The sequence below is a fragment of the Maylandia zebra genome, linkage group LG7, assembly GCF_041146795.1.
Source record: "Maylandia zebra isolate NMK-2024a linkage group LG7, Mzebra_GT3a, whole genome shotgun sequence".
NCBI lineage: Eukaryota > Metazoa > Chordata > Actinopteri > Cichliformes > Cichlidae > Maylandia > Maylandia zebra.
This window is the reverse complement of record NC_135173.1, coordinates 40,054,508-40,071,938: the sequence shown is the minus strand read 5'-3', so window position 1 is coordinate 40,071,938 and position 17,431 is coordinate 40,054,508. Positions and strand designations below refer to the sequence as shown.

The 17,431-nt window shown below is 35.8% G+C and overlaps 1 protein-coding gene across 1 annotated transcript in view; it reads left to right on the top strand.

Annotated features, from left to right (window-relative positions):
* Window positions 1-17,431, top strand: part of galt (galactose-1-phosphate uridylyltransferase) — a 36,723-nt gene that overhangs the window by 4,712 nt on the left and 14,580 nt on the right. Inside the window, exons 3-7 of the mRNA XM_004538373.5 lie at window positions 255-330; window positions 519-567; window positions 5,156-5,285; window positions 5,859-5,915; window positions 11,739-11,861. Of these exons, the coding sequence (XP_004538430.1) occupies window positions 255-330; window positions 519-567; window positions 5,156-5,285; window positions 5,859-5,915; window positions 11,739-11,861 (435 nt within the window). The remainder of the gene's footprint in view (window positions 1-254; window positions 331-518; window positions 568-5,155; window positions 5,286-5,858; window positions 5,916-11,738; window positions 11,862-17,431) is intronic.

Sequence of the window (17,431 nt, the reverse complement as noted above, 5' to 3'; positions counted from 1 at the left end):
AGTAGTAAATCCACAAACAAGGCATCCATTGGAAAACATATTGATAATGTCGTGGATAGTTCATCTATTCTTCTCTCCATTTATTATTGATGTTGTAGACATTAACAATCATACATAATGCTAAATTGCGCTGTAACATTGCCAGCAGTTCCAAATAAGAGGTTTCTTCACTCCTCATTCTGCTTGGGTTTTGAAAGAAAATGTTTTTTGTCTGCTGTTTTCTAATATCTCTCCAACTGTCTGCTTTTCTCCAGGGGAATCCAGATTATGACAGTACCTTTGTGTTTGAGAATGACTTCCCCGCTCTTCAGCCTGACGCTCCAGACCCTGGTGAGTTCTAGTGCAGTCTAAATACTGTAAGGAAAAGGAGAAGTAACTGCAGTACCTTTTTAATAAAATATTTAAGCAAGTAACTGCAATTCTTTCTTTCTTGCAAACTCGACTTTCGTGTAGCTCTTTAGCTATTTGGTTATAATACTTAAATATGATAAAGTATATATTGTTGTTTTGTTCTTCAGGTTCAGACCAAGATCCATTATTTCAGTCTAAAGCTGCAAGAGGTGTCTGGTAAGAACAAATCTTAATATCTCAATCTATATGTGTATGAAATGCAGTGCTCATAATGAAATGTATAATACATAGTATAAATTAATATGCAGTTGGTAAGTTATAATTTAATCTAGGACACGATGCATCTTAATCAGTGTTCCTTTTCAAAATTATGATGCATTCAAATGTATGACTAATTAAATCTAAGCTGATGACTGCAATCAGAGCAGTCATGCTGAGGCAACTCTTAATTCGTTGTTGTCATCATCTTCATCATAATCAGCTATTAGATGACGCTAATTTTGTTCATCAACGCACTACATGCTTCCTGTTTTCAGGACATCTTGAACTTGAGCAAAACAAAATCACCAAGCCACCGTACATACATTAGAAAGTGATGTTATTTTGTGCAACCAGCAGATGGAGATGTTTTATCAGTACTCTAGTTTGTAGCTCCTTGGTGCATGAGTGATATTTTCCTAAATCCATCCACACTGATAAATAACATGTCCTTCGGTAGCTCAAAATGCCTATTCCTGGGTGTATCTTGTATTCTACAAAGTTCAACTGAAGAATGTTTTACAACAGGAGTCAGCTCAATAAACACTGGCTGCTGGATTTATACATCTCCAGAGAAGCTTAAAAAAGACCTAAATCCTTTGTTAGTGCACACTTCTATAATACAATACACAGCATTTTCTATTTCAAAAATTCACAGATTACATTTTTCCCTCTCTGGGTACTTGGCCACACATGATTCTTGCTATGCTATGAATCAAAGATATATAATTGTCAAATTGGTTTAAGGAGCGCTTTCAGGGTAAAATATTAAAAGATGAACCTAAAACTCCAACAGGTTGTGGCATATAGGCCTTTATAAGAGACAAAATGAGTGGTTGAAAATTTTTAAGTGGTGTTTTACTAGTAGCAAACTTCAAGGTGAAAGTGGAAAATTCCACAAGTAAAACTCAACCAATAAGAGTGGACAGATGTAAGAGCCCAGAAATCAACAAAATCACCAAAAATTCACCAAAGTCAATTCAAATCAGACAAAAAAGACCACACAGATAATATAAATACATCTTCAAAGGCAAATTAAGTCTATAAGAACAAAGTAAAATTTTTCTTAAAAAATGCATTTTACTACTTTGTTATAAACTTTATTTGCCTTCGAAGGTTAAATCTAACAAGAATAAAGGGATTTAAATTTTATATGACTAGAGAGTGCTTTGGAGTTTTTTGATATTTTTGCATAAATAATATTCAGTCTGAAGGTAACATTCCCAAACAATCCTGTGCTCTGGGAATTCTTGCTTGATTCTGTCTGACAGCAGAGTTGCATAACTACTGAATAATAGATTTAATCAAAAAATATTGTGCTGGTTGAAAACTGAAGACTCTTCTTTTTTTTTCTTTTCTAAATCCCATGTGCTGGCAGATGTAGAGGCCGTCAGGTGTTGCTTACCACACTCGCAATGTGATGAAGCACAGAAACAGCAGTGACTGACTTAAAAAATATAGTACATTTTAGGGTACTTTTCTTCCCCTGTCTCACTTTAGGTGAGAGTGTGTGATTTTGCTCGCAGTGTGAGGTTGTATTCATATTTGTTCACACATCCAGCATGCTGCTGCTTTCCTTTTAGTGTATCTGTGATCAGTATATGCTTTTGTGGCCATATTAACAGAATAATAAACATGAAAAATAAAGTAGATCTTTGTACCCTGCAGCAAAGTTCAGTGCCAATTAGAGGGGAGTGCAGAATTGGAAATGTAATTTAGGGGATCTGGGTCACGGAAGGCAATAGAAAGCTGTAGTGCAACAAAAGAAATAAGAACGTTTTTAACACTTTATCATAGTACCCCTCTCAGCACTGTGGTGACAAAAAATTGGTCTCACTTTATTTTACAGATCTGACAGTGTCTTGTTTTCCTTTCTAGGAAAACTAAGTATAGCTGCCCAGGAATATTTCTAAGAAGGACTTTGAAATTTGCTAAAACTTTTAGTAAAAGCAATGTCAGTTGACACCTTACAATAATTATAGTTATTTAATGGTGTAATTTGCTGTCAGTACAGGTGTCTTTTTGTCTTAAATTTAACTTCAAGCAAAAGGAAGATTCAAGAGATAATTAGGTGTTCTGGTTTTGTTGTTGTGTCAGATTTAAGGTAACTTAAGATTATATTTCTTGAAAAAAATGTCTCTGGAAATCAACAATTTCCATCTAATTACTCATTTACTTTAAAGCTTGTGTATACAGTAATAAAACAAAAACAAAAAACCCCTCAATTTAGTTTAAGCACAGCTCTGTTAAGGTCATGCTACAGCATTTCATTTGGGTTTTTACTTTGACTGGACCATTACAACCACCTTGAGTCTTGTCTTTCATTTGCTAATGTCCTGTTATGTGACCCCTTTTCGCCCAAGCTTTAGATGTCCGACATATGCCCTCAGATTGGACTCTAGATTGCTCTGATATACAGAGGAGTTCAAGGTTAGCTCAGTGACTGCCATGTACCCGGGTCCTGTGGCTGGAAAGCAAACCGTGCTTGACAGTTGTTGTGTTGATTGTTGGTTTTTACACTTCTATATATTCCTGCTATACTGCTATATTTTTTAAAGAGAAGAGGCTTTCTCATAGCAACCCTTTCTAACAAGCCAGACTTGTTCAGTCTTTTTGTAATTCTGCTGTAATGAACATTTAACATGTAGAGTAGTCTGATAAGTACCCCTTAGGTTTTTTTTTTGCAATTTGTCTCAACATTGCACGGTCTGACCTTAGGGTGAACTTGCTGGAACATCCACTGCTGGGAACATTATTGCATTGTGTTAACAAACACCTGAATGCTTCAGGCCAGCAATCTGCCCAAACATCTGCTTTTACAGAGGTGATTACATTTGCGGAAGATCAATTAATCAAGCGTGTTTTATTAGCAGCACCTAGCTGTTACTCACCCCCTTAATTCCTATAGAAGCAATACGGATGTATTTAATTTTTCACAGGACCTCATGCATTAAAAAAAGTATTTTTGACATTTTACAACAGAGCCCAAAGTAAACTGTTTTAAAAGAGAAAGCTCACAGTTGCTTGATGTTGTGTTAGCTGCGCTACATGGTTTGATGAGCTGGTCAAACTGGTGCACAGTAAAAACTGCTGTTGGAAATATAAATAAAATAGCAAGTGCTGATATCTTCAGTGATCCTCTGACTTTTTGCTTTCTATCAGCTTCATTGTGTCAGATGTTTAATTTGTGCTGTTTGTTTACAAAAGTTGGTTAAAATGCCTAAACAACCCCCCACCCACGACCTGCTTTTTGTTTTTTTTGTTTTTTCTTTTTTTTTCTTAGCTGAATAAACCTTTATTATCGTTAGGAGTCTGGCTCATTAAATGTAACATACGATGTTATAGTTGTGACAGCTATTTTGGTTGCTTAAAAAGGTTGTTTTGTTTGGTTGCACAAAGGAAGACTCTCTAAAAATAACGCAAATAGTTGTTCACAGCTGTCATAGAATTCACATTTTTATATATATATATATATATATTTATTTATTTATCTATTTATTTATTTAGAACCGTAGTTTAAATCTAGACTTTAGACTTTATTGCCAGATGAGGTAGTTTAACTTATATAGTGAACATGAAGAATACACAATTCATTAATGGCACCTTCACTTTCTCACATATCCATCAGCATTTATTTCCATTCTCTTTTTTCCTGCAGACATTTTTTAGGGTCATTACTCTGTGTTCAGTTATTTGGCTCTGTTTTTCATAGACCAATTCCATTCTGTTTCCACTGACTATTTGACTTCACTTTTTATAATATTACCTCTTAAAAACAAGATGGATTACAACTACTGGTTGAGTTCAATGTCTGTTTGTGACATTCATCTAAATCTAAAAGGAGCAAAATGTCAGCTTTGCTTTTATGTGCAGTAATTTTTCAACTGAACCCCAGGGCCCTGCCAATGTGAGAGTCAACAGAAAATCAAAAGTAAAGGCTATGTAGCTGTATTTGACAGGCAGTTTATGGGAAGTGCATAGCAATGACTTTTACCTTCCCCCAGATTATCACTTTTCTTTAATTAACCAGGAAATTCAAAAACAGAGCAAGGGTCTGTTTTATACTAAAACAATGACATCATTCAATTCTTATTATTCACAAGAAGAGCAACAGCAACAATGTAATGTGTCTTAAATGAACCTCTAACAACAAAAGGAACACATCACCCCAAATCCCTATAAAAAACTAGTGACATTTCCACCGTCTTATCTGCATTTAATGCTACTGTAAGTGCGTAGACTGTTGCCTGGATAGAAGATCGATTAAGCCACTATGACATTACCCTCTGGTGTGCAGGCTAAAATTTCTGAAGACTCAAATTTGCTGTTATTATAGGCATCGTAATAGGTTTTCTTGTTTTTGTTTTTGTTTTGTTTTTCTTTTTGGTAGTGCAGTGTTAAGTTATTAATGTTAATTAATTTTGAGAAGCTGATCCTGGTTAATTAATTCAGCAAGTGTTAGATTCTGTTTCAGTCTTTTAACACCAATAACCACCTTTCCTTCCTCTTTTTCTCTTTTTTTTTCATTTTTAAATGCCTTCCTCAGTAAGGTCATGTGTTTCCATCCCTGGTCAGACGTCACGCTCCCTCTCATGAAAAAAGAAGAGGTTGTAAACGTGATAGACAAGTGGGCGGAGCTTGTTGAGGAACTAGGCACTATTTACCCATGGGTTCAGGTATGCAATATTCTCACTTTCTCTGACACGCACACACACACAAACACAGTCACATTATTGATTTTATTTTTCCCAGGGCTGGATACATCTAAAATTGTAACTGCTAACCTTTTTACCCTGTCACAAATCCTTCAATTTTCTGCCGTCTCTAGTTTTTCACGTTAATATGTATTTTATTGGATCACATAAAATTTTAATGACGCCTCCGGTCAAATTCACAAATTCAAACAGCTGTTTCAAATAAAGCAGGACATGGGCAAGATGTCTAACTTCAAATGTGCCACATGCCAAATATTAAATAATATTTTTGGAAGCTTTTTTTTGTTCATTTGTAGGATGTACACTTATTTGGACCCAACTAAAAATACACCTTTTGTTTCAGTTCAGCATTTTGTCATAATTCCTTAGATATAGAAATTCATATAACACCTAATACTCAGATACTCATACTTGGTGTCAACCAATCCAGCCCAGAAAATGCATGCTGTTTAGATAAGAACAGCTATCTAAATCCTGTGTTAACTTCTGCTGCTTTGTTGTTGTTGTTGTTGTTGTTGCTGCTGTTGTTTTTAGATCTTCGAGAATAAGGGTGCTATGATGGGTTGTTCAAATCCACATCCTCACTGCCAGGTAAGCGATGCACACATTACCTGATTTGGCATATGCACTGCAGTCATGGTGATGCTTGTTAGAATGCAAATGTCATAATGAGTTGAATCGACCATTAAACTGTCTTTAACCTGCCAGCTTCCTAGCAGAAAGTCTGTGTGATGTCTGATTGTGGCCATGTGAGAATAGTCTGTCCTTCCTTCTGCATGCTCTGCGTTGGCAGCGACCTCACATTTCAGTAGTAATCTCCTCTTGTGTGCGACATGTGAGAAAGGGCAATTAAAACAATGCTGGATCTAATTTCCCACAAACTTTTCATCTTCATTGATAAATGAAATGTCCTCACAGTGAGAATAAGTGCAAGAATATATACATACACTCATTCCAGCTACTTTCATGTTGCAGCATCAAAACCTTAAATTCTCTTATCACACATTTGCAATACAAATCTGTCTCGTTGGTCCAATTTGCACATCTGAGCGACCAGTTTATGACAATGAAGATGAGAAGTGATTTAAAAAAAAAAACCCCAACAGCAAAGCTTTCATATAAAAGTTTTTGAGCCAGACAAGCCTCAGCACAGAAGCTGTTAATTGACTTTTCATCCAGAAATTATCAACAATTCTGTATTTGTGTGTCGGTCATTTCTTCCTTTATTACTTTTTCTAAAGACAAATCACACCTTACAGCTTTGCTATTTTCTTGTGCTCATATTTTCCTGCCTTTTAATAAGGCAGAACTAAAACTTGAAATAGGGAGGCATTTCCTGTCAAACTGTCACCTTACTGTGTGATGTTGAGCAAACAACAGAGACAAAATCATAGAGATGTTTTAGCTCTGATAAACACCGCTGGGTTGATTTTCCTATGTTTTTTTAAAAGCATAGTTAAAATAATGTGTTGAAAACAAAGCTGATGTCACCCTCTTAACTCTTAAGCTTTATTAAAAGGATTTCTATTGGCTTAGTTGATTAGTTTCTTCCCTTTTGGCAATCAATGAAAAATAATATATAAAATCAATAATATGATCATCACTACACAGATAGAAGCAAAACCATAATAGAATCTGAATCAGCTGCTATTTTCTGAAATATAGAAATGACCAACAGATGGCAGTACGCAACCTCAAAATAACAGGGTTGTAATAGAAATAATCCAAGTTTGTTGAAGATACGTATACTTTCTATACACCAAATTTCTATAATACACTTCCATTACTGTAAATAGATAAAAAGGACACATATGTATTTAGTTTTTCATGTCTGTTATAAAGATCAAGAATCAAACCTGGATCCAGTCTTTGGTGGGGCTTTTTGAAAATGTTTATTATTTATTTATTTAGGATTTTCCTGCAGACTAGATTTCCCTTGCTTTAGACATCAAAGTCCAAGAAAAGAGTGGTTTAAACGTGTGTTCGTCTATGTGTACAGCCAGGCAACCCCTCCAGGCCAACACATACGAAGGGTAGATCTAAGACTTTGAAGAATAATCAACAGAAAATGTTAATCATGTTCTGGAGGCAGCATTGCTTCTGATAACTTTGGTCTCAAAGGAAAAGAGCTTTATGTATTTTTATGTAAGTGGAGGAAGGAAAACATATGCCTCTGGAATAGTGATATAATTTTTTTTATGTAAGCAGTCCAAAGAATATAGAAAATTAATTTTGCAAAGTGCTACGAATTGACCGTGAGGACCAGATATTCATTGAGTTAATATTTATTTCCAGAGTATATATTTTATTTCAGATGTTATACTTGGAAGCTGAAGTAAAAGCCATGATGATGTTGTTATTTGCAGTAAAAGATAATACCTTTTTTTTCAGAAGTTTTATCTTGCCAGAGTAATTACATTCTTTGTTTTTCTTGTCTGTGTTCTCTTTAATTTTCTCTCTTTGAGAATTAGCAGTCTCCTGTTGGCCATTAATTAATGTACACAAAACACAGGTGTACAAATAGACCCAAAACTGCAGATGTTGGCAGGCATGTATGTATCTACACGTACCGGGAAGTATGAAGATAAACAGCATGTGCACATTTAATAAAAACACAACAAAGTCTGTTTCTTTCTGCCTTCCCATGGTCATGCTTGAAAAAGCATGGTGCAGCCTTTAGCCAAAAGCCATTAATATGAACATAAATCTAGTTTCTACAGCAGTGATTGTGGAAAGGGTCTTATTGCAGCTTGAGGCAACATGCCAGGAAACATTAATAACTTCCAGCTGCTTAAAAGTATTACTTTATTGCATTTGTTTTATTACATGCTAAGTATTATTCATAAATCCAAACCCATGTTAATATGACAACTATTGGGCAAGGTCAGCAGAACTGACTGAAAGGGAAGAAGAAAATCTTGATTATCATCCATCTATTTCCTTCCACATACCCAATTCAGAGTTGTGAGGGCTATGGAGCCTATCCCAGGATCCTATCCAGTCTGTTGCAGGTCTAACACAGAGAGACAGACAAGCATTTGTGCTCACATTCATCCCTACAGTTAATTAAATCACCAGTTAACCTAACATGCATGTCTTTGAACTGTGGGAGGAAGCTGGAATACTCAGAGAGAAGCCACGTAGGCACCGTGAGAACATGAAAGCTCCAGCCTGCACTCAGTAGGAACCATTTTGCATTTCCACCTAAAATTTCTGTATTCAAAGCAGGAAAGGTTGACAGGTTCAAATCTGTCACTGTGTTATCCCTGCACTACATTATGGGTAAAAAAAGAAAAAAAGTCTGAAATCAGAAAGGAATCTCCAACACAGTGTAAAGCGGTGGTGTTTAAATCACGCTGCTGTTATTTTGTATATATTTATTTATATTTCTTCATACATTCTTATATAGTTCTATATTGTGTATTTTGTTGTACAGTTATTTTATTTTCAACTTTAATTTATATATTTTATCTTATTCTCCCAGTTAAATTTACCCTTCATTCTAATTTGTGTTGTACAGTTATTTCATTTTTAACCTTAATTTATATTTTATTCCTTCCTAGTTTAATTTTTCATATTTATTTCCTATCTTATTCATAGCCTTTTCCTTTTTTGTTTTCTTTAGGTCACGAGCAGTTGTCCAAGCATTTCACTACATATCGTACTGTGTATGACTGTGTACGTGACAAATAAAATTTGAATTTGAATTGATTTTGATTTAAAGTATCAGAGGATGCCTCCGGTTATTACTCTGTTCATCATATAGTGGAATGATTTAACTGGAAAATCTACTCCTGATGCCTGACACAAATATGCTATTTTCGATTTCAGAACACTATGGAAGACCTAAAAGATTCCAATAAAATTGACAAATATTAAAAAAGACATCCCACTAGAAAGCAAGATCACCGTAGTAGAAAGAAATACCTTAAAAGAACAGACGTATGCACACAAAGCAGCCACATACCTAATCAATATTCTGGTGAAGTTTTCAGTCTTTAGAGGATGAATATACAATGCATTGTCTACTCTGCATCCACACTAATGAGCACAAGTATATGTAGGGAGGCAGTGATGTTCTTAACAAACCCCAAATTAAATACAGTGCCTCATTCAAAACCTCAGTAACAGTTGCCTTAGGCAATCATTTAACGTGCACTGTCAAGTTGAGTTATTTGGCACTGCTTTTACAGCCATTAAAATCCTATATTTTGCATGGGTAATGCAAATGTCTGGTCTGATGCTCACTATTATCCATATAAAGCTTCCCAGAATGCAGCTGAACTATAGTGTGAAACCAAAAAAATACTTTTGTTTCATAAATTTGCATGAATATGTTGCAGCATCATTTTCTCCAGGGATGCTCACTTTCTCAATCAGAGATAATACCATTGTTTCATTTAGAGTAAACATAGCCTGGTGGGGAATGCCAGTTGGTGGTTGATGAGAGCAAAGTTTGAACAATTTGTTTGTCTCTGTTAACGATCAAGACAGTTGTTTTATTTTATTTTTCTTGCCAGGTGCAATTATCACAAGAATTTAATTTTGTGTGTACAAAGCAAAAAAAAAAAGGTTTCACAGGACTGTGAAACCTTACTGCAAGTACACCCTTACTGCTTCCATAGGAATTAACAGGGTTATCAGCCTCCAAGTACAGATAATCAAATACTCTTGATTAATTGATCATCAGCAAGTATGATCATGTCTATAAAATTAAATTATTATATTCAGTATTATTTATGTAGCACCAAATCACAATAACAGTCAGCTCATTGTGCTTTGTATTGCAAGCTAAACACCCCACAAAAATAGAAAGAAACCCCAACAATCAAATGATCCTCTATGAGCAAGCACTTGGAAACATTGGAAAGGAAAACTCCCTTTGAATAGGAAGACACCTCTGGGAGAACCAGTATTGGGTTTGGCTGGTCTGGAACATTAAAACAATGCCTCAATTTTCCCAGGAATGGATGTCAGATGTCAGACTGTGCAGTGCCCAGTGAAAAATTAAAAGCTACATTTCAAACTCATCTACAGGCTTCAGTTAGCATGTTAAATATTAAAATTCCCAAGGGCACAAATAGAAAAGTACCAAGCAAGCATGGCTTGTTTGGAAGACAAACAAGCCATGCTTGTTCTTAAAATAACATGACAGCACATCTTAGATTTGCAAAGTTGCATTTGTACAAACCACAAAACTTTAGATTTTTCAGTCATTGAGTTGACCACAAACTCTTCTGTATTCCAAAATATTCATGAGTCAAATGTGAGGCTGTCTGAGAGCTAAGGCTTGCCCAAAACTGGGTAATGTAACAGGGCAGTGATCCCAAGCACAGTAGAGTAGACAAAAAAAAAATGCAGGTGTCGCAATGACAGAGATTTGTCATTTTTGCTAACTTTAAATTATTTTCCTGGAGTATTTTCACTATGTTTCCTTATAATTCACTTTCTTATTTACTTCCTTACTCACTAGAGAGTTTATTCACATACGTCTTAAACCTTAGAGCTCCAATTCTTGATTGGTAGTTGTCGACAAATTAAGCAAAAAGCCCAACAAATGTCAATAGATTATAATTATAAGCATTTGGCACCATATTTGAAACACAGCCTTGGTCCATTTGATTAGTTGCGTGTGATGAGCTTAGACAGTAGCAGAACAGCAGATTTCTAATGTGTAACAACTGTTTCAACTGCAGTAGATAATTTTGAGCCCATGTGCAATAGGATCTTATGACTTGCAAGTAATTCTTTTCCAACAGAAACTTTCTAGACCCACTGAGTGCCTCAGATGAAGACCCAGGTGTCGGCCAGATTTCATTAAGAATAGACAAGAACTTTATTGGAGGCAGAGAGAAGGGTGTCACAATAGTCCAAATCTATTTTTGTGAACCAAACCGGGTTCACAAAAGGTTCTGACTGGGGAGCACATCGAGAAAATACATTCTCAGGGCCAGTCAGTGCTTTTCACATTGATAAAGTACCTGTCTTAATTAAGTTTTAGTGTATGGGAACTGATTTTTACTTTGTATTGAAATAAATGAAAGCCTGTGGCTGCAGGGGAAAACCCATTTATCAATATGAGAAGCCTGAAAGAAAAGAAAGTGTTTTGAAAGCTTGAATTCTGCATCTGTAAAACATTTATTGATTGAGTGATATTGATAAATCACCCTATTAAATAGCAAATGTAATGTGGTCATTTGGAATCAGGGCAGTGGGGAAAAAGTGGGTAGATTCACTTAATAACCCTTTGATTATCTAAACACACTGTAGTGTAACCGCATGCGCGCGCGCACACACACACACACACACACACACACACACACATATATTAAGTTATTCTATATTCTATGTTTTTCCATCTGTCATCTCCATCATCATCATCATGATCATAATCAGCGTTCTGCTTTCATATAGGTGTGGGCCAGCAACTTTCTTCCTAATGAGCCGGCCCTGTCAGACCGCTGTCAGAGAGCATACTATGAGAAACACGGAGAGCCAATGCTGCTGCAATATGCCAAACGGGAGGCTGAGAAAAAGGTACGGCTCACACATAAACACATTGTTTTGGTAACCTTTAAAACACGTGAACATTTTTGAAATAGTAATTTGTAATCTGTAATTTAATACATTTTAATTCACAAAATAAACAAACAAAATATATAATAATTAATTAATGATAATTAATAATGTTTCTGAATGATTAGTTACGCCATCAGTTGTTTATTCAATAATTACATTTGGGTAATTTAAAATAATTATATTATTTATTGTATATGGAATTATAACAGCAAGACTTTCTTTTGCCGTGTGTCTAAAACTGTTGGACACAGAGATGGATGAAGGTGTACTGTGGTATCTGTGCCATGGCAGGACCCCATTTTAATACAGTATGCACCCTTTAAGCAAAATTTTCCATTGTCCAGTTTTAAGGTTGTGGATGAGTAGATTTTAAGCATGGTTTGTTAAATCCTACACTGTAGTTTTGGTGCATAAACCGAACTCATTCCATTGTGTAATTTTGTAATTATCTTTTAAGAGAAGTTTAATTACCTGTCAAGTTCCTATTTAATAACAGTAGCTATTATAAAGTGTTCCCAAAGCTTGTATTTTACTCTTCCTGTGAGGTCAGGTTATTATCAGATTCAAAATTTCTAAAGTCATGAATTATGGAAAGTGTATCCAGTGTATTATCCAGAAATTGATGTCTAATGTGTGCTCCACAAGGAGACGTACAAGAGATGTGGTCTCCCAGGTCAAATATGCAACTCAAACCATAATACATGATTCCGAAGGCCTGTTTAATCAAATGATTTTCTTAATATATTACTTCAGTTATTTTTTTGATATAATGTTGATGGAAATTCCTCTGCCGTAGTGTTTTTCTCACCATGACTGCTCTCTTTATCTGTCTACTTTACTACACTTTTCTGCCATGCTGCTCTTTTCCTCTCTCTTACTTATACCTCACCATTCTCTTTTGATTTCCCATCCACATCATCTGCCTGTCTCTTGGTCAGTGAAGCGTGTGATTGGACAGCAGAGATGCTCATTAACATAATGCTGCAGCATCAATCTTCAACCTGCCAGAAGAACAGGAAAACTCAGTGTGGGTGTATTTGAGTGATCTTTCAGTCATGTGTACAGCATCAGCAGCAGTAACCACTGAAGACAGCACTGAGTACATTTAGCAGGTTGGCAAATGTCTTATTAGTGAGCATACACTTAGCAGAAACCCAGAACGAATTGGGAGTGAATTTTTACATCTCTGTCTGAAACCATGGAGAACTGGCTTACTTATGCCACTTTTAATATACTTAACCTCAGGTTATATTCACAGCTAAAACCCTTTTTTTGTAAACCTGCTTCACTTTTGTTTATCCACCCATAAGCTACCCAAATACCGTATTTTTTGGACCATAAGGCACACCGGATTATAAGGCGCATTAAACGAAAAAAAAAAAATCAGATCAAATTTTACTCAACTCATTCTTCTTGCTTCCTCCACTTCCGTACCATTGATTAATCAATGTTGAATTCTCTCGCAGCTCCTCCATTCCTGTGTTGTTGCAGTATATTAATGACTAACCTTGTATTGTGGATTAATTATCTCAATTCTCCTGACTGAAGTTTGGTCTGTTTACAGCATTGGGAACTTTTATCGAGTGGAAAAAAGTTAGCGTTCGTCCTCCAGCTTCACTGTTTATGTTATGCTAACATAGCTGTGTCGCTAGCAATCACGTAGCACATCATTATATACCAGCTAGCCGAACTTCAGTAACCCTACAAACGTCACTGCTGTTTACTTTCCTTTCTACATTTATGTTGGAAGTGATAGCTGAGCTGTACGTTTTAATTTTTTCAGAAATCTCTCAGTCAGAACATGCTATATAATGTTTAGGTAGAAACTAGTGAGCTAACTTCCTGCTAACTTAATTCCGTTAAATTTAATAAATTCTGTTTTCATGGATGCCTGGATGTTAAATTTAGTTGTTACACCTGGTAAAGGAGCAACGCTGATCATTTTATTAAAGATGAAAGAATTTAGACAGTTTTTAACTCTGAGTGATGCCGCAGTGTTCGTTTGACTTTGGGACCTGAAGTTGACGGAGTTTTGGACCCAGATTACTCCACGAGGCTCCTGACTACGGTAGCCGTAATGCTCTGACAATCCATTAAGCGGTGCAGCTTCGTAGCTTACCAAAGTCATACTAAAACATTTCTTGACAGATTTTTGAGCGCCGTGTACCACATAAAATCGGTTCGAGGTCAGTAAGCACAACCAGAATTCATACATAAGGCACACCGGATTATAAGGCGCACTGTTGATTTTTGACAAAATTAAGGGATTTTAAGTGCGCCTTATAGTGCGGAAAATACAGTATGCTACCAGTTGATCTTGTTGTAATGATATTACCTAGCTGTGCCTTCAGTTTTAGACTTCCACCTGTAAGATGTTCTTGTAGTTTGATGTAAATTTACTGGGGCAACTATTCCCAATTAAAGTAATGATATCACATTACTAATATCACAAACTATATTTTCTACCAAGATGACAAGAATGACTACATTTTCATGTCTACATTAAACCTGATATTAAAACCTACAGACAATAAAGTCAGAATTCTGACTTTTTTCATAATTCTGAGAAAGAAGACAGAAAATCAGGACTTTCTAAATAAATGTCTTTCTTTGGTTAATTCCTGCCTGCATCCTGTGTAAGGATCTTGGGCCCTCTTCATCACATTTCTCACACTATGTATAACCTACACACCATGACAGTTAATTGCCTTGACTTCACTTTTTTCTATATATTAAAGAGGGGAAGCGCACAACAATAAATATACAACATTATTAAATAGTGATGATCATGGTAGTTAGTTTTTGTTTTTGTTTTTTTTGTTTTTTTTTTTTTACCAGAGAGTAGCCAGAGTAGCTCTTCCTTTTAAAAAGCAGTGTTTGGGCAAAGTCAGACTGATGAGCACCACCTGCATACTTAATGTAAAGGCCTTGAAAGACTGATACCAATCATTTTATATAAATATTTGCAAGAAAGGAAATCATTTTTTATCCATAATGTTGAACTTTTTTATTTTACTTTTTAGTTAGGATGATTCATCAGTTAACATTTATGAACACACACATACATGCACGCATAGACTCAAATAAGCCTTTTAAATATAAAAAGACCCTTAACTTCTTTTCTGTTAGTTGCTAAAGTTTCACTTTTGGTTTGTAAACTGTTCATTTTCCTGCTCATTTACCGTAAATTGTGGTCATTATTATTTTGATTAGATATTAAAAATGCAGCTGAAAGTCACATACAACTAGACAGTGATATTTTTCTACTTGTAGCCTACTCTTGAATTGAAAGCGTTTTTGGTTTTTTTGTAGTTGTTTTTTTTTTTTTTATGCCAAAAAAGTATTTCAAGTTTAAGAATGGGTGAAGAGCGTTTCAGATTAACTGCAAGGAGTAAAGTAAGACGAAGGCAGAGAAGCAAGTAGATGGAACGAGAGACAGAAAGAACAAAAGAAGCTTGCAGGAGTCGAGTGGAGATAGAGAGAGAGGAGTGAAGGCACAAACAGAGATGCAAAGTCACAAAGAGAGAAAGACGTGCAGGTGAGAGGAAAAAAGAAAAAATCAGACAGCCTCTGATTCATTCAGGGAATGAGCTGACCTGTTCTACTGGGAGTGTGTGTCTGTGTGTGAGGGAGATAGAGAGGATAGCATTAAGGCTTTGAGAAGAGCAGAGTAGACACTTGAATCTCCTAGACAGGTACTCATGGGGACTGACCTTTATAAAATCAGTGTGAAAGTAGAAGTGTGTGTGTGCAAAAAAGCCTTGTCGTCTTCTAACGTCTCTCTCCTTCTCTCCCTCTCGCTGGCTCCTTGCTCCTGTCTCTCTGACCTCGTGGTTAGGACCTTAAATTGGCACACTGCCGTGTTTAGAGGACTCTGAATTGGTCTTCGGCTCCCAGGTGACACTCTTGACTTTGAAACAAAAACTTTCTAAGCTAATTGAATAAAACTCCTTGGGATTTGCTGTCCGTGAAGTGTCTGTTTTACGCCACCCTTCGCTTCCTCTCTGTCATTTAATAGCACCTCCTCTTCAATCTTTCCTCACCATTCTGGCTCTCAGTTTTCCATCTTCATTGTGTTTCTCTGTAATTCTGTTGAAAGTACTGAAGACAAAAGAACTTGAGTAGGCTTGAGGATAAAGAATAAAAAAACTGAGTGTTAATAGAACAAAAATAGAAGAAACTATGTAGATATATGTAGCGTAAGTGCTTTTAGGTTAAAAAAATTTTTATGGTTAAAAGCATAAAATGTGAGTCATGGTGATTTGATTAAATAATTTGCATTAAAATATTATACAGTTTTCTTTACAGTGTTGCGCTACATCATCCCTTTTAAAAGATAAATAAATAAAGCGTATGTGGTGAAACAGAAGCCATGGTCTCTGTGGTATTACTCCACGCACTAAGTAGAATTCTATACAGCAAATTCACTTGATTAGGAGAACTGAACATTTTGTGATTCTGTTAGATTACTTTGTGTTTTCCCCCCACAGTTATTTAACAGCACATTATTCCCTGTAGATCCATTAATTATGCACTAATGCCTTTCTGGGCAAGCTTGTTCAAACCTGTGGAAGAATTATAGCTCCGACTCTTATCTGGCTAGAAGTGTGATTACTGATAATTAGGTTTATAGTAGTATTGCACAACAACTCTAGTTCTGGGGTTAGAAACACAGTGATGGGAAATGACAGAATGAGTCACAATACATTATTTTCTGCTGGTGTGGGGGATGTCTTGAATACCTGGAGGAAATCCAGGGTCCAAAATTCGGCAATCACCGCACAGAAGGTGCAACAAGGGTGAACAACATGCTGGTAGAAACATGTTCAGTATTTAAACCTTTGAACTATTGTTAATTGTTTTCTGTTAGTCTAACTCCCTTTGCTCAGGTTGGATTGTAGGTATGTTGCTAGATTCTGATAAGTTATGATTTCTGATGTGCAAATGGTTGCAAATAAAAAGAGTGAAGGAAATCAAAAATCAGGCAAACTAGGTGTACACTGAATAATTAAAGCACCTTTCAAAAACAGAATTTGCACAGTGCTTTCAGAGGCAAGTACAAGTAGAAATTTGAAAAGAAAGCCAGAGGTTATGGCCAGAAATAAAACTGTAAAATTAAACTGAGGTTAAGAGACAGAAAAACACTGCATACAAAATACACAAGACAGTCAAAAAAGATACACAAATAACAACAAAATAAAGAACAAGAAAGAGAGCGCAAACATCACATAAAAGCAAGTTTATGAAAATGTGTTTTTTGGAATTAATTTGAGACAAGTCACAGATTTTCCAAGACTTATATACTCAGGTGGGTTATTCAAAAGGATATTCTAAGCCTTGACTTTGGAAACACCAGGAGGGCAGCACTTGAGGATCTAAGGCTGTAAGATGGCTGATATCGGGGTAACACATCTGCTATGTAGCCTGGAGCCAGATCAAAACATGCTTTAAAAGTGATAAGTAAAATTTAAAAACAATCTCAAAATTACAAGAAGCCAGTATAGAGAAGGTATGTGTATTTATTTCCT